This window comes from Anabrus simplex, chromosome 1, assembly GCF_040414725.1.
Source record: "Anabrus simplex isolate iqAnaSimp1 chromosome 1, ASM4041472v1, whole genome shotgun sequence".
In the NCBI taxonomy this organism is placed as follows: domain Eukaryota; kingdom Metazoa; phylum Arthropoda; class Insecta; order Orthoptera; family Tettigoniidae; genus Anabrus; species Anabrus simplex.
In genome coordinates, this window is record NC_090265.1 from 1,628,138,706 (window position 1) to 1,628,163,975 (window position 25,270).

The 25,270-nt window shown below is 38.2% G+C and overlaps 1 protein-coding gene across 7 annotated transcripts in view; it reads right to left on the reverse strand.

The window, feature by feature from the left end:
- Window positions 1–25,270, reverse strand: part of Saf-B (Scaffold attachment factor B) — a 307,055-nt gene that overhangs the window by 189,243 nt on the left and 92,542 nt on the right. For 4 of the 7 annotated variants that reach the window (XM_067138300.2, XM_067138299.2, XM_067138301.2 and 1 more), the window contains one exon: window positions 17,857–17,903. The exons of the other annotated variants lie outside the window; for them this stretch is intronic. In XM_067138300.2, the coding sequence (XP_066994401.1) occupies window positions 17,857–17,903 (47 nt within the window). The remainder of the gene's footprint in view (window positions 1–17,856; window positions 17,904–25,270) is intronic. 7 annotated transcript variants of the gene reach the window in all.

Below are 25,270 nucleotides of genomic sequence, written 5' to 3' on the forward strand. Positions count from 1 at the left end.
TCATAGCTCTTAATACTACACTAGAAACGAGACTCTTCTAATATGAAGACTGTGTTAGGGAATTTTCATTGTAATGGTAGGCCTGCTTGCCTACCATCAGTCACAATCAGGTTGGGGAATATCATAATGGCAGACACCCACTGTCCACCTGCTTTTTTTTACATCCTCAGAATGACTGCCTTAGTGGTTTTTCCCAGCTGAAATGAACATTGGTCATTACAATGTTGTCAGCAGTACGGTATCAGAAAATGTATAAACCAGAGGAATGACATGCAAAAGAAGAAAGTTTTCTAACTCCTCAGCTATGGCCCACCAATATTCAGGCAGGCTGTTATACTTGGTACACAGCAGTAATCCCATCTATCGGAATTGCGCGGCAGCGTAAGAGACAAAGAAAATTACAACAATGTTCAGTGTAATGTTATCATTGATCAATGTTATGGGCTTTCAATATTGTAGGCCTTCACAATTAGTTTTCTTCTGACTCTGTAATACCACTCTTATCGCAGTCAGTACGGTAAAAATGAATAAAACAAATGGTCGGAATTTGTATTCTCTATAACTTTCGTTATGTAGTACTTTTTTATAGGACCAATAACTTAAGTATTTAAAAATTAATTTAGGCACCTTAACTACAATTTCACCCAGGGCGAATACAATTTTTTATAACTCAGACTGTAGTTTCTTATTCCCCGACTCTATATACCGACTTTCATTAAATTCTGTTAACCCATTTTCTTGTGTCTCGTCCTCAATATGAACTTGGCAGCAAAAATACAAATTCATGAATATCTCTGTTATCATAGCCGGTACGGTAACAATGTATGACATAAATGATCGGAAATTTAATTCTATATAACATTAATTGTGTAGTATTTATCGATAAGACCACTAATAATATAAACATTTGAGAATTAAATTTTAGGCCTTCCCCTAAAGTACTATTTCACTCAGCGTGAGTAAAATGATTTATACCCTAGATTGTAGTGGTTCATCCTCCGACTTCATATACCGATTTTCATTAAATTCACTTAAGCTGTTTTCTTGTGTTGCATGTATATACATATAAGACAGACAGAAATTATGGAAAAGTAAAAAGTGCATTTCCTTGTTACTATGGACACGACCGATACTGAAATACCATTCTTTTCAAATTCTGAGCAATGTACAGACAAAACGCTTATATATATATATATATATATATATATATATATATATATATATATGAGGCGTCTATATGCAAAACCGGCCATCTCCCAAAAAAAAATGTAAATCCACTTTTTGTGCTGAATGTGTTCTCCATCCACTTTTACACAAGGTGGCAAACTATTAGCTGCAAGCTCGGTCTCCAACCAGTTTATTTACTTCATCAAAAATTGGGGTTAGTTGCAAACACGGCCGTCCGCGTATGGTTATGAGTTGGTTGCAATACCGGCCATCTCCTCTAACGCTAGAGAGCAGAGCAAACGCAGCAATTGTGCGGGAAAGAACAGCTGATTCATGGTGACTATTGTAGGTGTCGTAGTTCTGTTGTAAGGAAAGTTGTGGTTTTTAGCATAGAACTGTGTAGCTATTATAAATATATAGGGCAAAATGGACAACAAGGTTGATGAAGTGACACCTGAGAGGGCCAAAAAAAGACAGAGGAATCCGGCTTCTTGGAAACTAGAAAAACAGAAAAGGGGAAAGTAAGTGTATCTTTTAAGGTTATGTTTTGATGTTCTTCAGTGAAATATGTTTTTACACATCGCTGCTTTTTGAATTTGCACAACAGGGGTGTTTTGTTTTCAAACAGATATTGTGCTTCAGGTGACAGGCCGAAACTTCCAGTGTGTGGGCATTCAACAAAAACCAGTGTATGACTGTAAAGAAAACTGATATAACTACCTTTCATGAGCAATTCTACAGACATCCTGATAAAATAAAAGAAGATTGCTTCATTCTGAAGTACATTGACGTTATGCCCCCAGTTCGAAATAGGCCTAGTGCTGCCACCAGGGCAGCAAAAACGCTTTCGATAGTATATTATATGAACAGAAACACAACCAAAATTCCTGTGTGCAGGGAAACATTTTTAAGTGTGTTAGGTATTACAAAACACAGTACAGGGAGTGGCAAAACGTTTTTATAAGTCTGGTTTAATGCCAAAAGAAAATACGGGAGGTGACCGTAGAACCCAGATATATTCACAAAAGAAGGATGCAATTGTAAGTTTCATAAAGCAATTCAAAGGTCTGGAATCAGATTGTTCTAGAGGTAAATCTGATGTTAGAATTTATTTAAGTAGTGACTTAAATATTAAGAAAATGTGGCGCATGTATAACGCCCACACTGTCACTGAATTAAGAGTAAAAGAAAGTCTTTTGCAAAATTTTCATCACATCCTTACACATTGGATTTGGCTCCCCATGTACGGATGTATGTTCCAAGTGTTTTGAATTAGATGAGAGAATTAAACTGGCTGACAATCCAGACATCTTAAGAACAGAAAACAAACTTGCATAAAATGAGGGCTAAAGCATTTTACCAACCAATGAAAGAAGAGATGATTTGCTGATTCTCCCTTTTGATTGTCAAAAAAATTTCCCTATGCCTAAAATTCCAGACCAGGCAACTTATTATAGTAGGCAAGTGTATTTATACAATTTCACCATTGTGAGTGGTTCTTCAAAAAAGCCATTGACAGAAAACACATTTATTCATGGGTTGAAAATGATTTGCCGAAAGGAGCAAATGAAATAGCATCAGCGCTTTATCATAAGCTAAATACTACCGACATGTCCAATGTTGCTTTTATAAGGTGTTTTGCTGATGGATGTGGGGGTCGGAACCAAAATTCTGTTATATGGTTTGTCACAAAGGCACCTAAAAGCATTAAGGAAATTGAGTTAATTTTCCCTGTGACAGGTCAATCATTTTTACAATCTGATAAGAGTTTTCGGGCTCATTGAAAAACAAACGAAGAAAATAGAATCTTAAAACACAACCTGAGGAATTTCATAATGTTCTTTCTCAGTATGGCAAATTATTTTTACTAGGAAAAGATGACAATGTTCCCGACTTCGACAGAAAAAATGTATTTCTATTTTCAAGCCTACAGGGAAATGGCACTTCAAATTTTCTGCTGCATAAAGGGTTATTTTTGAGCAAATCAAAAGGAGGCAATTCAGTGTTAATTCAAGGTGAACCCAACTACAGAATAGATGTTGGAACAAAATTAGGAGTTTGTAAGAAAGGCAAGAATGTTTTGATGATGAATCCAAAAGTTATACATGCTGGTACAATAGTAAACAATTTAAAGGCAAAAGATGTTGAATCTCTATTGACCAAACATTTCGGGACTCAATGGAGAAATGTTGAAGTGCTTAAGTTTTACAAAGAACTCAATGATAACAACCTTCCACGAAACAACCCAGAAGATGAGGGAGATTAATGTGAGCAGCATAGATAATGGCATTAATGTTTAATTTAAGTTTAATGTTTTTTAAGTTTAATTTTTTAAAATTTAATCCTGGTTCATTTTGTGTAAATGCATTGGCTCTTTATACTGCATTGAGTTTTTTAAGTTAACTCTTTAACACTATGCGCCCGCCGGTAGTAATAGTACTACCACGCGGCGTGCGCCTGAGTGCTGCTGTTAGTAATACTACTACTACGATCTTTGAAATTCAGCCACACGAAAGCTATTCAAGATATCGAATTAGTTTTTGCTTTGACGTGTTGTCGATTTCATTTACTATCGTTAGGTGGTGTTGTCGATCAATTGTGATTGGTGGTGCAACTTAGGGACGATGTTTCGTAGCCACGTGCGCTCAGTTAGATCGTACGTAATTGCTGACATGCGTACTCCTCGTGCCCTCCGGTTAGATAAGCTCAAATTTATGTGCGTGTGTTCTAATGGAGATTATAATATGACTTCAAAAATTTAGAATGAAAGTGTAGTGAGGCAACAGTCTGCAATCATCTCTCAAGTAGTCGATTTATACTGTATAATTAAGATCATCTGTGGGACTGTCAGACTAAAGCAGCTGGCACCGTGATGCCTAATCGGAAAGGAGTGCCAAAATCAGAGTTCGCGAAGAAAACTGAAAAAGGGTGAAAAAATGTCACTGCAGAAAGAACACCTTCCAGCAATAAAGTGGCGAGGTGTTCGAGACGTGTATATGCTGAGCACTGCAAATGATGACATGATTGAAGTACCTGCAGCTAGAGGGAGCCACGAGAAATCCAAACCATCGGCAGTAGTATGACAAATTCAATATTGGTGTTGATAAGTCCGACCAATTGTTGGCATATTATGCATTCACAAGGAAATTGATCAAGTGGTGGAAAAATTATTCTTCCATTTACTTGATCTTGCCATAGTGAATGCCTATATATTGCACCGTAAGGCTTCTTCACAAAAACTTCCCCTTTCGAAATTTTGTGAACGTTTAGTGGATGATTTGGTGAGTAGTGTTGGGGCCGAAATTACTGAAGAATCACGAGCATCAACTGCGGGAAGGCTAGTAGGTAGAGATCATTTTCCAGACATAACACCTGCAGTAGGCGCGAAGGACACGCGAAGCGTACGTACAAGGTTTGCTACGACATGTCTAAACATAACACCGGTCGCGCTGTGAAGAAAATGACAACCATATTTATTCGTAAATGTGACGGTCTTTGCATAGGAGAATGTTTTGAGTGTTACCATACCAAAGCTAAGTATTGGGAATAACAATGTGTAATTCTGTTATTCAGTGACTAAAAACTATCGAACTTTTCTAGTGAATTAGAAATTCAAGTGCGTGAACAAGGATAACAGAATGGACCAATATTGTAGCCTAAGTTTGTTTCCAATGCTGAAGGAAAGCATTTTTTATTTGATTTTGTGGGATAGCCCACTCTTTGTACAATACGTATATAAATGTGTTAATTTATAATGCGAAAACTGAGAACTGTGATATTTTTTCTGAGAGTCTCAATTACATTGGCACAGGGTAGGGACGCCATCTTGAAGCGTCCGGGCTCATAGTGTTAAATAAAGCATTTTATTCGTTCACTTTCTTTAGTTTGGTGCAAACCCTGCCATCTCCAAATTTGAAATTTAAATATTTCAAATAATTATACGAATAAAACATTGGCATTCTGTAACATTAATTACAACGCTATTTATAAGTGATAAAGCAAATACAAATAATTCTAAATCTCTTTATTTAGATTTTATAAGTTTAAATAATTCTAAATCTCTTTATTTAGATTTTATAAGTTTTTTTCGGTCTCGTGAAAAATTTAACCCTTTGGAGATGGCCGGTTTTGCAAATAGACGACTCGTATATAGATAGTTTGTTCTAAGATTTACTTTAGGACACATTCGTGATTTCTCACAGAACTGGCGATGCATTTGCAAATTTAGGAAAGTACCGTAAGTATGCGAATAATTCCAGCATGATTTTTTTTCTTTCAAAATTTGGGGGCAACAAACTAAGAGTGCAGGTTTTATTTCCATCAAGGTTGGAAACGTGTCTCTGTTTTCCGTAATTTTCCATGTTGTCATTATTAAACCGCTGGCGAGGTGATGTACTCCTGGTCACTAAAAGGAAGCAAATGCATTAACTATAACAAATATGTAATGTTTCCAAGGAAGCTGCTACGAGGAACGTATGTAGTAGTGTCTGGACTGTGGCATCACTCATCTACAGCATGTCAGTTGCAGTGAGTCACGTGTTCAAGATAGTCGAAAGGACCGCTTTAGGTCATTCATTGCCAAAGTCAACGTGCAGATTAGAAACATAGAAGAAAATCGAACTTCAACAAATGAGCAATAATCGCCAGACATTTCACGGACAGAAAACTAAGTTTCCTGTCAACAATTGTGTGTGTATCAAAGAAAACAATTCTAATGTGTCGTTCTAGTGAAATGCGCTGATTTAAATCCTTACCGATTGCAAAAGAACTGAAAAATGTCTCGAGAAAATGTTTAGTCATAACAGGGAACTCCTGGTCTTCAAAATAGAAATAGACTTGAGAGATTCATTGGACATGGATGATATGAACTCTGTTCTATTTTTCTTCGCAAGGCTGAAAACACGTTCACATTCTGCATTGCTATGGGGTATGGTGAGAATAGAGAGCATTACTCTAGAAATTCGGTTATACTTATGAGGTCCAACGGCTCCACTAATTATTGATATTTGTGCCCAACTGGAATCACTTGCTGCAACCAAAGTGTCATCTTCCTGAAGAGCTGTAAACTGCCTCTGAAGCTCACCATCTCATCTGCAGTTTCATTCTCTACCTTGCATAACACGACAGGAAACTTTTCCAAGAAAAAACGAATGGAAGGAAACTGCGCATCTTCAATTTTGTCCAACCTAGCAACTTTAGTATGCTTTACACATCTCTGAGTGGAAAGTTGTTCGCGATGTGACCAGGCAGTACGAAAGTAGTTTCTCACTGATAAAAAGAAAAGGCATTTATCCCTATCCTGGAGATCATTTGCTATGTTCAAGTTGGAATACCACTAACTCACTCATCACCACTTCTTTGATTTTGAATCAAGTACTGTTTCTTGTTTGGAGTTATTCATGATAATCTACAATATGAACATAGCATAAGATAATGTCGAAGAACAAATGTCTAGATATCCACTGAAACATCAGAATGGACCTGGATCACTGAAAGTCACATAAAATTGTAACAAACACTCGATGCGATCAAACACTTCGTTAACACATGTCAAAGCCCACAAAGTCATATACCATTAAATAAACATGACAACAACCTCGTGAACAAGGAATATGTACCTGGTAAAAAGCATATACATGGAACGAATGTAATTCTTCATATTATTCTTTTTAATTTAATGGGCTTCGCTAATAGCTGTGTATCCACACTGCAAAGCACGAAGTTATAACACAAAAATTCGAACACGTCGTTAAAATATGTCATAACGTTAAAACAATCAAGGAAGGCCAACTTCGTGAACAATTAACACTCACGTGGTCAAAGAATATAGGTTAAATCACAACAAGCTAACGGAGCGGACCAAGAATTTGTGGAGCAGAGCCTGACAACACCTAAAGATTCACACGGAAGAACTGTTACACAGGCTATAAATTCAATTCCAATAACAACACAAACATCACACGGTTAAAAACAGGGAGGTGAGAAGAGTAATGGAGTGGCACCTCACCACAGCTAGCCTATGGAGAAATTGGGCCCTCTTCGCATGATGGGGAAGCGCTCGAGACCACGCCCATTCGGCACAACTGTGCGCTAGTGAATGAAGGAGAATGCGATTAAAGCTAACAGTTTTCTTCCTATTCAGGCACAAGCACCTAATAACATACTAAACTACACATAATTGTAACATATAACACTGTACATTTTATAAAACTAAAGGCGCGCACAGAGCACAAATTGACGTGAACAAGCATTACTGCGAGCATTACTGGCCTTTGAATTGCGTAACTTTAGTGAAATGTCTATTTTTTGTTCCTTGGATTTTTTCATTTTGCACTCTGAACAAGTGTCTTGGTCGAAAGCCTGAGATATCAGTAGAATGAATAGCGCATTCATCAGTAGTTAAACTTTCTTATTTCAATGGACACATCCCACTCTAACGAGTCTAGTGTCAGACCTAAGACGAAACGCTGGTTAATAGAGCAAACGCCTGAAAAGCCTTACATCCGATATGTTTTTGGCATGCTCTATTGGTGAAAAATATCTAATTCGCTCTATGGGAATTTAGAATTTTCCATTCGGACTTGCTAGGCGGGTAATAATTCCATTGAGGAGATTTATCTCCCGATTGCAGTTATCAGACTGTGCGTCATAAATAAGCTTCTGATAAGCTCACCTGCATACACCCAGTGTCAGTGGGTAGGGTCTGACACATCCCACTCTGACAAGTCTAGTGTCAGACCTAAGACGAAACGCTGGTTAATAGAGCAAATGCCTGAAAAGCCTTACATCTGATATCTTCTTATTTCAAGTCGTGAAATAGTTTTCATAGCTCTCGATTCCATTCTACACCCCAGAATTCCTTCTTCATAAATTTTTAATGATCATTCTAGTACGTCTCAATGGAGCCCATATTTTCCCTAAGTGTCAATTTCTCTTCTCTCTTTTGACACTGTGTATGTTCAAAGTTTTCTCCATTTTCTTTGTCCGGGGATTGAACACCTTGAATAAACAAACAAGAATATTATTATTAGTTAAAATGGGGACTACCAAACTATAACGGGAGTTATCATTATGTTCAAAGCTCTTGTAATAAAAGAAATTTTCTCACCTTTTGCACCTGAACAGTATTAACGGCATTTCAATACGATATTATTTGGCTTGAGTGTGTCAACACCCCTGGATTACAGTTCCTTCCTTTTCTGCAAGCCATTATTATTAAGAATGTTGTAAAAACGGTACAGTAAAGCACATCAGACACCATCTTAAAGTATTCGAGTGATAATTACCTCAGGTGCTGATGGCTGTAAGTAGGTGGGATAGGCAGGGAATATGTTCTGGAAGGCATTCTCTCTCAGTGTCTGCCTGGATAAGTATGCATTATTCACTTGGTCTTGGGTCTTGGCTAAAGTGCTCCGTACAAATAACACTATGAACACCAGGTGTGCAGTTCTTTCTCTTAACCGCCTTCACTCTCAGGCCCCGACGGTCCGGGTTCTTACGGAACCTACACCAATACATATTTTAAATCAATGAAGTTCTTCCCATGAAAGAATAAACTTGCGTCTATGATATGTACAAGTCTACTAGAAGAAAATCTTACCGATGAAAAGAAATGCCAGATTTTCTGTTCCCGTCACTTCTACCGTTACACCCATACTCACAACAAAGACCCATGATAAAGAATGGTTGCATTAGGAAACTTGTCACAGGATACTCGCTGGGTGAATACGAAGTTACGACCAGCAACTAGCTCACACTGGTCCCCAGACGGCCATGGTGCTGAACAATATGGCTGCCGCTTTCAAGGAGTGCTCCCGTATGACCTGGCGAATGGCAACTTCATTCTTCTTCACACCTCCCTGGTTAAAAATACCAATATCAAAGAATGAGTTATCGACTATCATGGACTTGCCTTCGACCCACGCAAACAATCGATTGTACGGAAGTGGCGCGATTATCAAATGTTAGCATTACAAATTTTTGTCTGCGAAGTCTTTAAAAGACACCGTCCAACCGTAAAATGCTGTAATTTCCAAAAATTTTACGGATAAACCGTAAAAGTTGGCATGTATACACTGGTGTAATCACATCCTAGAGCAAAGCATCGCCTATAACTAGAAATCAAGAAAGTTCTATAATGACACAATTCAGTTATTTTTCACCTAATACACAGAAGAGAACACCACCTAAATTACTGCTGTGTGTAGTGGTGAGTCCAATTCTCACTAAATGATTCACCCTCAAACTGTATTTTCTAAACAAATGAGACAGTAATTCAGAACTACTGATCGGACTATTTAATTTTATATTTCCAACTAAAACTGGTATTCAACAATAACATTCTCAACTAGAAGTGAGGTAATACTATCACTGAGCATATGCACGATTACATTTTTGCCAACAATTTACTGACCAGTACAGGCAAGGATTTCCCGAAAAGGTGTCCTTTCTGCTGAAACCTCGATTCAAGGTAAACCGCCATTTTAAAGCTAAAAAAAATTTCGGTCCCTGTACAAGCCCTGATTAGGGGCTTTACTGTCATTAGAAAGGGAGCCTCCACATTGATCCTTGAACATCACACTCTCATACGGTTGGTTTTAGGGAAAATTGCTCATGACTATATTTAGATTTACTTTCTTGTTCTATACCTTTTTCTAATACAGTGAAAAATTGAGGGAATTATGAGTGTCAATTGTGAAATTTCAGTTACTCCAGATCATCCTGGCCACGTTGTCCTACATACATTCTTCTGTCCTCTGTTTTTATATGGGAATTTTCTCATCTGTGGGGAAGAGAAGTAGGTCCAAGGGAAACGTGAGAAAGCAAAGGAAACAATATGCTTTTATGTCTGTTTATTGCCAATTCTTCATAAAAGTTCATGAATTATGCTCATCTGAAAGATTTTAGATGCTTGCAGCATGTTAAATGCTGAGCAGTGCTTTATGGTGATCAACTGGAAATATTTCTAGGTACTCTGAAGACATCACGGGCTAACTACTTCAGAAGTTGTAAATACTAGATAATTACTGAAAGATGAGTAAATTTACATCATATACACTTCTTTGAAGTATGACTTAATTGCATGTAGCTCTTAATAAAATGCTGTAGGCGAAACTTAAAAAAAAAAAAAAAAATAGTTACAGCAAGTTGTCCCTGTGACTTTCTTTATAGCTGAAAGAAAACATGTTGTAATGCGTTTCCATGTCAATGTGTAGTGTTTGTCGGAAGTGATGATATAAGACATTAGCAGAATGTGGTATTCACAGTATTAAAAGATATTACCTTTAAATTTTTATTTCTATAATAGTGCAGGCAGTGTATTCACAACAACCTAACTTGAAACATGAAGACATAAAACAAATATCAAGATGAATATTGAATTTTCATGACTGCATTATAATCAAAACAGACTTTCAACCTATTAGATCATGTTATGTACATTTAGTACGTGTTGAAGAGATGTTATGTACAGAACAAAAATGGCCAACCAGACACTATCACACATTATTTACATAATAACCGCAATAAAACAAGGAGATATCTATCCTACAAACTATACTGTAGTTACAACTTTGTACAGTTATGCTAGATTTTTAAAGTTTGCCTTACGTCGCACCAACAAATAGGTCTTGTGGCGATAACGGGATAGGAAAGGGCTCGGAGTGGGAATGAAGTTGCCGTGGCCTTAATTCAGGTATAGCCCGAGCATTTGCCTGGTGAGAAAATGGGAAACCACGGAAAACCATATCCTGTGCTGAAGATTACTTGTGTTAGACTGCCCCTGTTATCTAGGCAAGAGCCTGTAATGCACCATAACTAGCACTCGCTCAGATTGTTCTTTGAAATTTAATTATTAATTAACATAAAAAGTCATGGATACAGCCTAACATTTCTGTTCCTTTGTACTATCATCAGATTAACAGACACCTACTGTATGCTACATTTGCAGATCCCAACTGAATAACTGCTGAAGGCTCTGGATGATCATCAGCACATACACAGGGAAATGTGGTTCCTAGATGATGGATCATTATCTAATTCATCCTCACTGTGCACTTGTGTGTTTTGATGATGGTCGTTTAATGAGGCCTAACATCTAGATCATCGGCCTCTAACGTTACGAAATGAGACAAATGTAATTACAATTTAAAAGTTCAAAATCGTCCACTGACCAGAATAAAAAACGTGATGAAGATTGAATAGATGGATATGAATTTAAAACAATCAGTGGATCCGACCCAGGAACTATCAAACAATAGTATTAGTGACAAAGGGGCTGCTAAGGCACACTCCTGAATCGAGGATGCCTGTTGTCTAAAGGGATCCAAAATTCAGGTCAACAGACCCTCATAATAGTACTTATCGCTAATAAAGTAGAACCATGGTATTTGTCATGTTGCGGTACTAATCAAAAGTAGCGTAGACTTAAGGCGGGATTCCACTGAGGCAACATTTGGGCAACATGGATCATGCGGCTGCAACAAATGCTGCTCTTTTTAAAATGCGGCTTGTTGTCAGTTGGGCAGAAAAGATGTGGTATCCTACATGTGTTGCCGGGTGTAGCATGCGTCACTCGTGGAGACTTGTCGCCAACTACAAACGTTATTCCATCAAGGCAACTAAGACAACAGTTCCTCACTCGACTTTGACGGGCTGGTGACAGCTATACTTCCTTGTTTCGAATTTCTCAACCTATCATCTCACGAATCATCCTGGAAATGTGCATGGTGCGGAGTGATCCAAGCTGATAAGGCATGGAGCCCTCGGCAAACAAACCAGATAGGAATTTTCATGAGGTGAAAGCCATTAGTGATGATTTTATGGAGTACTTTGTCAGATGAAGGTCGTGTACCATGGCAAAATCTGAATGCCTAGAGGTGCAGGAAGATATAGAAACTTCTTGTTCACTGGAATTTAATGATATTTTAAAAAATTTAAAATGTAATAGTTTTAAGCAGAATATCCTAACCCTATTCTGATTATTTTACCCCCTTATAGTTCACATTTCTAATATAGTTGTACTAGGAGAATGAAAGATAACTTGTGGCAACTATGACAATAAGTAGACAAAAAAACATGGCACTACAGCCCTTGAAGGGCCTTGGCCTACCAAGCGACCGCTGCTCAGCCCGAAAGCCTGCAGATTACGAGATGTCATGGTCAGCGCGACGAATCGTCCCGGTCGTTATTCATGGCTTTCTAGACCAGGGCCACAATTTCACCGTCAGATAGCTCCTCAATTCTAATCGCGCAGGCTGAATGGACCTCAAACCAGACCTTAGGCCCAGGTAAAAAATCCCTGACCTGGCCGGGAATCGAGACCAGGGCCCCCGGGTAAGAGGCAGGCACACTACCCCTACACCATGGGGCCGGCAATAAGTAGACTTAGTGAGGAAGAAAAAGACTATGATGAAAAAGTGTTAGAAGACTGCGCAATTAGAGTAGCAGCGAAGGATAACCGAATAAAAAGTAGATTGTTGTGTGTTAACAGTGTAGAAAAGAGAAACGTTGTTATGCTATTAACGATGTATTTACGAGAAATCCATAGGCATGGAAATGCCATAATATACCAATAGGTAGAATTATTATTATTATTATTATTATTATTATTATTGTTGTACAATAATGTTATTGGCTTCACGTCCCACTATCTATCTTTACGGTTTTCTGAGTTGCCAAGGTGCCGGAATTTAGTGCAGCAGGCGTTATTTTACCTGTCAGTAAATCTAAAGACACGAGGCTGACGTAGGTCTACTAGAACACCTTCAAATACCACTGGATTGAGTTAGAATCAAACGTGCCAAGTTTATTATTGTTGCAGTTAGTACTATGATGTCATTAAATTCTATTTTAATAGTTATCTCTAATTTATTTATTTCTAGGGCAAACTATTTTCAATAGCCCACTTCATCTTGTCGCACGGAAATTGTAGCACCGATCCACACAGTGTCGGATCCCGGGCGACACCGTTCGACAAGCATATTTTTGAGGCATGGGGCACCAGAGTGTTTGACAGATGGCATCATGTCTAATGCCACACAGCCGCACGTTACATGCCGTGCCATGTTTCTTCAATTGAAAATCTACTGCAGCATGCTACAGTGTCGCATGCTCCTTGCCGCCCAAATGTTGCCTCAGTAGAATCCCGCATTTACAGTGTTCCACACGGTATCGTACTATTCACAAGTATTGTACTTCGCACAGGTAACGCAGACCTATGGTGTTTCTCACACAATGGCGCCACTAATAGGCAACACAAACCCACGGTTTTCCTCACCAAGGTGTAGTAATCACAGGCATCTCAGGCTCCCGGTGTTTCTCAGTACCAATCACGGGTACTGGAAAACCCATACAGACTCGCCTTCTGTTGCTACTAATCACAAACCTATTGTGTACCTAACATAGCGGTACTACTCACAAGTAAAGGCGACCCTAGGTGTTCCCCGCGTAATCCTGGGTCGCTCCTTTTAGTCGCATCTTACGACAGGTAAGGGATAACGTAGGTGTATTCTTCGTCTGTATCACCCATCCACAGGAGGTTGTTCTGTGTTTTAGCATTCAGTCTGCAAGCCTCTGTGAAATAACTAACGAGGGAACACATACATGTGTCACACTCGGATTCGATTGAAATTTGATAGGAATATTTGTAGGAGGCAGTAGAATGCTAAGGTGAAAACTGCACGTGCCCAGCGCAAGTTTTAACGGCAAAGTTGAACAAATAGTCATAAAATTAGAAGTGCCGCGGGAGTATCGGGGTGCGGCGGAGAGGTGGGGAGGAGCGAAGCAGCGGACGTGAACCAACGGCTGCGTCGTGTTGCGCCAAAAGCCAGGCAGTGTATAGTTAATGCGTTCCCCTTAACTTCCCGATCAGATGTGCAAAACCTAAATATGAAAACAGCACATGAAACAAGTATACAAAGGACCACGTTTGAACAACGATGCCAAAAAGGTTTGAAAAATTCACGCCCGAGTTCTTGGTACACACTGATAGAGGACGCAAAGTTTAACACCGGTTCTCTTCGACAGCTCAACAGCCGGGTCACCTTGACATTGGCCAGCAGGTATTCATCGCTGATCGCGCGGTATTTTGAAGTGTCACAAATTTTAAGCCCCGTAGTTAACGCCCTAATGAATGTTGGCACCCAAAATTGATGCCGACAGCTTTTTTACGTGTACCGCAATGTGTTTTCCAAGTTTCATCGCGATCGGCGACTTAACCAGTGCCGATGTTCCCTTGTTAGTCCCCATACCTCTAAAAACTACTCGCCCCTGTCTCTTTCTCCGTCTCTTGGTTAAGAAATTGCTTTCAATGTTATTTTTTTTTTAATTTTTTTTTTTTTGCTAGGGGCTTTACGTCGCACCGACACAGATAGGTCTTATGGCGACGATGGGATGGGAAAGGCCTAGGAGTTGGAAGGAAGCGGCCGTGGCCTTAAGATACAGCCCCAGCATTTGCCTGGTGTGAAAATGGGAAACCACGGAAAACCATCTTCAGGGCTGCCGATAGTGGGATTCGAACCTACTATCTCCCGGATGCAAGCTCACAGCCGCGGGCCTCTACGCGCACGGCCAACTCGCCCGGTTCAATGTTATTTAGGAATATGTTCGCTATTATACGTGATAAAGGTGAGCCCATGGGTAAACCTTCCTTTTGACAACATATTTTGTCAGTGAACGCAAAACCGTTAGTGTTTGAAGTTGTTCTCATCAGGTTAAAAACAATTTTCATTCTGAAAGGATACCACACATGAAGAACAAATTAAAATCAGTATGAAACAACCGGTTTGTTCGAAACTTTTCGCAGATGTTTTCCATACAGTGGCTTACTCATTATTACGGTATATTCTAATTCTGATAGTCTGGGAACACACATGTACAGTTTCATTCATAAAAATTGTTATAGCATCACTACAGAACTTCTGCGGCAAACATTTCCATTTTCTTACTTTAAACGGCATCTCCTAACCCAGGTTTACCTTGCATATATTTAAAAAAATATATTTCAAACCCCTACAATGGTAACGGTATTTACATAGGAATAGCTTTTCTGAAATTTAACCAGACATGAGAGTATATAACCCAACCTCTGAAATCACTTATGCCAACAAATATATCCTCGATAGAAGCATCACATTCGTATTTTATTTCACTACCTAGTATTGAAATTCAGCAATCATTTACTTCAGCTTTTATTTCTAAGGAGTTGAACAACTGCTGTCAGTGCACTTATTGCGAAAACATTCTCCCAACGTTTCTATACAACCAGTCCAAGTTATGGGGTATTATTAATTGAAGTCAACAGCAAGTTTCAATGTCTGGGAGGGCTCGCTCGTGCATGTAGCGAGAAATCCACATGGAAGATAGATCGCATTCAATATGAACTCCAAAGTCAGGTGTATGACAAATGAGCCATTACTTGTTCATTATAACAGATGAATCAATGACAGGGCTCAAATTATATCGTATATAAAATTACATTAATTTATGGAATAAATTTTGGGAATTTAAATTTCTTCAGTTAAATGTAGGTTTACACTAAATTGACATCCCGCAAGATCAGGGTTATAATGTAATCTTTTGGAGCAACATAGGTAAAATCCTACTCACCCTTAAACCTAAACTCAAAATACCAAATTTCTTGACAATTCACCCAACCGCTTTCCTGTGTACTAGACAACCTGACAGATTCTTATTTGTCCCATCTAATAACAAAAATTATACGGTTAACATTAAAATACGGACAGGAGAATAATTATATATTTGCTCCTGGAATGAATATAATCTAAACTGTATCCAGAAGTATAAGCTCCCACAGTGTAAATCTTGTACCACATTCTTCATCTGGCCTGGACCACGTTTTATAATCCTTATCTACAGGTTGCACATGTCGTAAACACATTTCAGTATTTATCAAGGCAACTTATGTACCCTTCGTCAACACAGAGTAGTCAGTCTTCTCTGACAGCCAAATTAGACTATAAAATTGGTCGCTATGCATCATCATTGTACCTCCACACAACTGCACTCCAACAGGGACATATAAGTGGTGGGCCATGGTTGACAACGGAATTATCCTACACAGATTTTCATCTCTATGTAACTCCTTTGACACACACACGCCCTATATTGCTATAATTTTGTTCAATTCCAGCTTTGTGGAGGATTCCTTGAAGACCACACAAGTTCGTAAACAGATGTTGCTTAGGAACATAGTGTCATTCAAAGAGCATGAGAAGTAATTACACAGACTTTCAGACAAAAGTGACCTTGATTTGAGCAATAATGGGAGCAATTTTCAATTAAGTAAGTGGTAATGACGTTATAGCAGAATGAGGTTGTGTTAATGAGTTCAGTGATGAAGACCCCGATAACTTAAAAATTAAATGAAATGACTGTGCCAATATCTCTACTGGCAGATGGAAGGATTACGGGGACCAACTTCAAAAGAAACCCAGCCACAGATACATCTAGTTATAAACCACACCTTGGGACTAAACCTAAGAGTGAACTTTATTCCTTTCAGTGATTCATGAATGAATGGTGGAGCAATGGAAACTGTGCACAAAACCAACAGGTATACCAATGTAAAAAATCTGAAGTTAATGAAACTGCATGATCATTCCTTCTCCCATACAGGAGAATTAAAGACTACACATTTCACTGACCGTAAAGTGAAGGGACGACAACATGAGACGTGTTTTTCTGTAATGCACTAACAATAAGCCCAGATCATATCTTGGCGAAAGTTTTATGACAAGTTCCACACGAAGCACAAATTACCGATGAAAAAGCTACTCAATTTCAGGGTTAAAATAAAAACATTATAGCGTTATATTTTTTTTGTATTTATTTGATTTGATTTTTGTAAATATGCTTTTCATATGTGTGTGTAGTCACTTACCCCTGTAAGTAAATTTCTAAATTGAGATGGAGAGGGAAGCGTGATCAGAAAGAAATGGAGGGCTACGGGTTACAGAATATCAGGGAAAAGACTTCCATCTGACCAGATAGGCATTTCCCTTACAGTTCCCATGTTCTGTCATGCATAGTGGTAATTATCCACGAGTTATATACGCTAGAGAAGACTAACGGATGAATTCCCACCTGTCCACTGGGCAAAATATATTTAAGAATTCCCAAAGATATCCGTGTGAACCTGGGAATAGTGATACAAAATAAGACTGTATGATACCAACTTTGTTGTAAACTTTGGCTGCAGCTGGGCTAAGTGATTCAGGCAGTTGAGGTGCTAGCTTTCTGACAAGTAGGCAAGGTATATCTAGGCTCAGTCTGGCGAAAGGTGCTCAAAAACACCTGTAGCATTTCATTAAATTTACTGTCAGTAAAAACTCGTTGAGGACAACATTCTGGTAATTCAGCATCTCCAAAAACCATGTAAGTAGTTTGTGGTACATAAAATCAGTAAACAATTAATTTAGCTGCCATGGGGAAAGGAGAGAGGCAGCTGACTATCTCTGATCAAAAAAGGGGTACACCTATCCCTTTCATAAAAAATGCTGAAATGTATTCATGTCAGCAAGCTGTTCTTCACAAGGCAGATAAAACAAAGACACTGTACAACCCGAATAAAGAACATAATATTATATTCTGATTGGTTTCAATATTCTTGCTCCCTTTCTTCAGTACTCAAGAAATATGAAACCTAAATTACACAAAAGTACAACTTACCTTTCTCATCTTTTGATTGCTTCTGATCACTAGTAGGAGACTGTGCGCTGTGAGAAGAGCATAACAACGATTAGCCCACTTTGAATTAGTTGCAGTACATTAAATCATGCAATCCTGATTACTATGATTTGTTATACAATATAATTATGAAATTCTACATGAATAATGCTACGAAAATACGTGTTCCCCAAACAGGTTAAAAGAAATTCAACTAGTTGAATAAAATAATGCTTAATCTAAATCATTACCAAACATCCTGAACAAAGGGCTCATTATTTATCGGGAGACATAGCAGAAACACTGATGTTGCCATTTTATTACGGGATTTTTTCAAATATATTTTACCAATTGAACCTGTTTGGTAAACACTTTAGCATTACGGCAAAGAAATAACCTAAACAGCTTAGCATAGTCGTAATCCCACAATATGAAATATCTACAGGGTGTCCAATACTTGAAAGTCATTGTTCACTATAAGCAATCCATTTTACAGATATACCAAGGAAGATGCTAGTTGAAGAAATATAACAAACAATTTGACCTGAAGTGTCCAGACAGTCTCATTCACCATTCACCTAACACACAAATGTACACGCGTTGCTAAGACAGCGTACTCTCTTCTGCAAAAGTTGACCGTTAGATTTTGTTAGGCCTAGCAAATCAGAAGCAAAATGTTGTAAATTCACTTTCGATTCAACCAAGAGCCTCGGAACACGAAATACTGAGATGACACCAGAATGAGCAGATCTATAATGGCTTCTGGCCTGATAAGCAGGACCATGCAAACATACACTATCTTGAAGATAGTCAACCAAAGTTAGGACCAATATATTCAGTCCAACAGGATAAAGTGAAGAACTGTAGAACCTTATGGAAAGAAGAAAAATAAATCTAGGGCCACATGAGACAAAGTGGAAAAGTAAACTAAATTGAGGAATCCACAGTACACTGGCAAGGTAGCAACAAAGATGTGGAATAGAGTGTGGCCCTCTAGGAAAATGACCTGGAATGGATCACCGACGTCCACTACGTCAATGAAGATTAATGAAGGTGACTGTGTGCCAAGAGCAGAAAAGCCAACACTCACCACACACTAGGTGCAACGAGAATGATAAAATCTCAATTCTTAGGCGACCTAGAATAGGCCATCGATTAAGATAGAGCTGCCATCCCATAGGAGGCCTGAACATGCAGCCTGCACAGACAGGACAAGGTATGAGGTGATGGACCCATGGGTATGGCAGAACGAACACAGGAGAGCAATATTATTTTGACTTCCGGTTGGTGGCAAAAATATTGTTGCTTCAAGGGAAGAGCCTGTCACAACATAGCAAGATACAGTTGGAATGGAAATTAATTATGACATTACATACAAAGAAAGGAACAGGCTTGTAACACCTAGAGAACCTTGATATTCACCTCCAGTTCTTAGCAGCAAATTTGATGGACTCATAACAAAAATATGGACCAGCAAGGTACCAAAGGTGTGAGACAAAGGAACAGGCTCAGGATTGAATCAAATATCAGTTGCCTAGGTGAAGAGTGAGCCAGTCTGAAAATCTTGAAAAATGGAAGCAAACTAAGTCTGTGGGAAGACAAGAGTGAAAGTGAAGGAGTGGAACGAGAGTGAGAGGAGCCAATAAGAGAAAGGAGTGCACTGCCAAATGGCCGAGAAAATAACATCAGAATTTACAAGGGACGAAGAAATTATTTTAAAATCTTGAATTGGTGTAAAGATAAGAAAAGGACAGTTCAAAATGTCAAGGAATTCAGGTATTTTTGTAGAGAAACCAGGTGAATATAGCAGAGGCAATATGAAGTAACAATACAGCCTGGTCGAAGGGAAAACGTACAATCTACGCACTTGAAGACAAAATCTGGAACATAGTCTAAAAGGAATGCAATACCAGAGGGATCCTGAAGAACCATTTCAACCCCCTGCTAAATGGAACAGAGGAACAGGAAGCCTGCTCAAAGGAGCTTGCTATCACCTGGACAGAAATGGAGGCAACATTATAACAGATGCCTGCAGCAATATCTCCAGGAGTAGAAGTGAATGCAGACCTTATCAAAGCAGCAGGGGTACAGACTCTGCAATGGCTCCACCGAGGGCTTAGTGCAGTTAGAGATCCACGTCAAGTCATCAACTTGAGCAAGGAACGCAGCAAATAACAAATGTGCTACCCAGGTAGTAATTACATTTAGGATGTTTTTAGAAAGAGAAAACTACATTAACCCTATTTAAAAAAGGAAATAGGTGAGAGAAAATCCATCAACTTTATGGGGAGAACTCTTTGTCTTATGGGCTGAAAATTGAAGATTAATACAGAGCATAAGCCTGCGAACCATATTGGAAGAGGCGCAGATTTGATGAGATAGGGCAAAAACTTTATGGTATTCATGGATACTGAAAACGCATATGACTGCACAGCAAGACTGTTTATGAGAGAAAGGTGCCTCAAGGACGTTCAAGGGAAGATAAGACACTATACAAGGGCCGTACCAAGCGACTGATACTCATGTTTTACGACCATGAGTGGCACTTGACAGGGTAGTCCAATGTCCTTGCTGCCTGTTGCCACAGTTATAATTGATTTAGTGAAGAACACTAATATCATTTGAAAAAACAGAAATGATACCCCAACATCACCACAACTAAGAGAGGTTACCATAAACAGTAACTCAATTTAAATATCTCTGAGAAGTAATAACACACAACCTAAATGAAAAAATCTCAATCCAAACAAGAACTGATTAGCTAAAGCACAAAAATTAACATGGGATATCTACAAAAAGAATAGTCTATCAATAAATGCAAAAATAAAACACTACACAGTTATAAAACCGGAAGCTACATATGCAGCAGAAACGCTTTTTACCTGAATAAACAAAGACTGACACTCTTTAGGAGGAGGATTGGAAGAACATGCATCGACAAAAAATACCAGAAAGATGGACAGTGGCAGTTAATACCTAACAAAATCGTGTACAAAGAACTAGAACCCATTACAGATACTATGCGTGAAAGGAGACTGGGTTCTTTGGACATATCATGAGGATGCAGGATTGAAGACTTCTGAAACGACTAGTACAACACAATTTCGTCTCAAAAAATACCACAACAGGATGTAAATGGATCAGAGAAGTAAGAGATGATCTGAAGAAAATAGGCCTTACAACAGAAGACACCACAAATAAGATAAAATTGAATATGAAACTCCAGAATACAAACCTCCAATTAACGAATAGAAGAGAAAGTGTGAGCTCTTTAGTTGTTCACTGTTGGCTAGTATAGGGACTGTGATGAATCGTCCACTAGGGGCAGCACCGTTGCTATCTGAGTTGGTATCTGTAGATGTAATATAGTTATGTTCCGTAGTGTTGTTCTCTGAAGGCAACAACCTAATTGTCGTACATTATTGTTAAGTGAAAGTGAAGAACATGTGATTTGGTGATGGTATTCTTTTATTTAGCGGAAATATAGTGCTGAGTTTATAAAACTTACAAAAATACCGACGAGGAAACCCATAGGGAATCAGAAATATTTGTTCCTAATGAGTAAATTTATAATACCAATATAAATGGTCCGTTACTGGACATTATAAATCAACATCTATATCATCTGATGGCCAAGCAGGCATCAATTTTTGGTAGTGGGACAAAGTTTCTCGTAATGCATTGGCACTGCCGGTGGCTACAGTTAGCCTACGCAGTGGCCTCCACGGTATGCACTAGCCAGCGTCTTGGTAAGTGTGCTAGGTACCAACTGATGAGCCCAGCCTAGCACACGGGGGGCGAAACGCTGGCAACCAGGAATGAGTTAGCTGGAAAATTTATAATGTCCAATAACGGACCATTTATATTGAGGAAAAAATGCCTACTTGCTTCGTTCCAGGATGTAAGTCTGGCCACAAAACTACGAAAGGTAAACACTTCTTCAAACCACCTAAAATGAAGCAAAATTTTCATAATGGAAAAATGCGATTCACAGAAAGGACAAGAAGCTTTATGATAAGTGTTGTGTGCGAATCACATTTTTCTGACGAATTTATTGTTAAATCAGATTTATTTGTAATACAAGGCGAACAGGTAGAAATTCCTTGAGACGGATGGAAACTGAAAACAGCACTGTCCCTCATATATTTCCCAATTTGCCACAATAACCCACAAAACAAACGAAAACCACCCCGCAAAAGACAGCCTCCGAAGACGGAGGAAGATTCAAGAAACAAATCACACAGGCCTCACCGCGAATTAAATTTCGATGCTTTTTCTGAGAGTGCTAAAAGAAATGAAATAGATTCATACATAGCTAAAATGACAATACGTTCACTTAGAAACAAACTAAAGACAGGGACGTAATATAATGACTATCCGTAATAAATTGAAAATAGCTAATGCTAAGATTTTGTTGCTAAAAAAACCAACTAAGAGATTCCAAATTATAGCCAAATTATTCAAGTGAGCCGACATTAAGCAGAAACCAAGAGGTGATTGACACCATGCTAAAAAAAACATCAGCTAAGAAAGGGATGACATGATAATGAATTCCTTTTACATAGCCTCTTACTTAAAATTAAATCACCTAAGTGCTACAGATGCTGTTTAAGGCATGACATGCTTCCCCTTCTTTCGGAGGCTCACCTGTGAAAATTAGTTTGTCTTTAAGTGCTCTTACAGGGTGATCACCCATGCCATTAGTGCCATCGAGAGCTTTTTGGGCGATGAGAAAAGTGAAAACAATCGCACGGGAATTCTCATATGTGACGAAGTAAAACTGAGAGAAAAGGTTCAGTTTAACACAAACTCATTAAGTTTATGGACTCGTAAATTTAGGAGAACACACCCAAGAACACGAGGAAAAATAAACTCTCAACCCATGCGATAGTATTCATGCATGTGCTCCTTATTACAATATTGAAATTGTGGACTTTAAATTTAATCGATAAGTTTTTGAAACGGATAAACTGCTATATATTTGCAGGTTTGAAAGTTTGCCACAAGCTAACGTCGGCACATGTAGACCCCACTTCATTTCAGCGCATGAACGTGAGACTTGCTTTTCAGTTGTTCAGTAATTCTACTGCAAATGGCAAAAAGTTATTTAGACAGATAAACTCTGAGTGATTTGAAGACAGCGAACCAACAAACGTTCACAAGGGAATTAAACATCCTAATAGATGTGTTAAATACTTCTACACCAGCAGGGACTCTTTATAAAGATTCAATAGCGCATCAAACCTTAATAAAATGGAGAGATAACCTTAGGGGAAGGATAATACTTTTGCTCCACAAAGAACTCTTGAATCCCTAACGAGTACCAATTGTTGACAGCATCATAAAGGTGTCCGACTATTTATGGAATAATGGATTCCGATATGTGCTCAAAGCCAAATTTAATCAAGATACACTAGAACGGCACTTTCGTATACTACGCCCATTAAGTTGTGACGACCACCTTTCAAGAATAGATTTTCTGAATTTACACATGTTGCAGTATATTTATATCCCAACCAATCTTGCCCTGTCATCGGGTAGTAATTGTGAGTATGTCACAAGTATTATTACAATATTATAAGTCCACCTGTTCAATACAATACAATATGATCCACTATTTCATATGGTCAAATATTTTTTTATACATAATACATAAAAGTCAAAGGTACATGTTTCACCCTCCTTACGGGCATCATCAGCCTATATCAATCTTAAAAATAATGCATATACTTATAAATTATAGGTTAAAATGTTGAAAAATGATTTCGTAAAACATTATACAATAACATCTAAAACAACAATAATGCACCAAAGTATGTTAAAAGAGAGTGAATTAACAGTTTTGAAGATTAAAACGTGATTAAACATGAAATTTTGAGAGTTTAAAACTAAAATGGATCCATATTTTTATAGTATCATTAAGACTGTGATGGCCTTGAGTGTAAATACAATCATCAAAGGGGGGATGTTTCTTCAATTCCCAAGTTGAATCCAAGGTGGTAAAATCACTGTCAGTTATTTAAAACGGAAGTGTGAATGTAATAAACAAGTTAAAATGTATATGTTTGGGATATCTGAAAGTCGAGAAGAAAATGGAACTTCTGTAGAGGCGTTGCTTATGATAAAACGTATGTCAAAGCTAGCGGAGTTCGGAAATTATGTGGTAGTCGAATGGATCTAAAAGATAGTCAAGTTGATGTTATAATTCCGTTGAAACATTTGTTGGAAGAAATGTTCAGGATTTTCTGAAACAAAATGTAGAAGAAAGTTGGTGAATAATACCGTACTGTACAAGAGACTTCCCGTACGTCAAAGATGGCTAATGTGGTACTTACTCGTACGGAGCGTATTAAGTACGTCAGGTTGTTACAGCAGCGCTAGCTTGACTGCGTTTTCGACTTCTAGTATTATAACGGTGTGGCAGTGAAGGACATGGAGGGGGGGTAATGGTGGGTGGATCCTTGCGCGCATGTGTTATTGGCGGGCTGTTAGGAGCAAGATGGGCGGGCCTATCATTTGACGAGGTGGTAGAGCTTTGGAACAAGAAGTTCTAAAAGTTGGCGGGATTGTATTATGTTTTGAATTCACCATGCCTAATAACTTTGGAGTTAGCTCATATAAAGGATTTTTTGCTTCCGTGATATCGTTAAGATTATGGTCTTTGTTGTAGGCTTGGTCTAAAAAGATGTAAAGATTTTCTAATTCATTCATAAGTTTTCCTTTGCCTATGCATTTTAGAATAGTGAGATCTTTATCAATTGATGTAAACTGATGTCCTGTTTCACTCATGTGTGAGCTCATCGCTGAATATTTGTTGTGCTTTAAGGTATTATAATGCTCCATGTTTCAACGGAATTATAACATCAACTTGACTATCTTTTAGATCCATTCGACTACCACATAATTTCCGAACTCCGCTAGCTTTGACATACGTTTTATCATAAGCAACGCCTCTACAGAAGTTCCATTTTCTTCTCGACTTTCAGATATCCCAAACATATACATTTTAACTTGTTTATTACATTCACACTTCCGTTTTAAATAACTGACAGTGATTTTACCACCTTGGATTCAACTTGGGAATTGAAGAAACATCCCCCCTTTGATGATTGTATTTACACTCAAGGCCATCACAGTCTTAATGATATTATAAAAATATGGATCCATTTTAGTTTTAAACTCTCAAAATTTCATGTTTAATCACGTTTTAATCTTCAAAACTGTTAATTCACTCTCTTTTAACATACTTTGGTGCATTATTGTTGTTTTAGATGTTATTGTATAATGTTTTACGAAATCATTTTTCAACATTTTAACCTATAATTTATAAGTATATGCATTATTTTTAAGATTGATATAGGCTGATGATGCCCGCAAGGAGGGTGAAACATGTACCTTTGACTTTTATGTATTATGT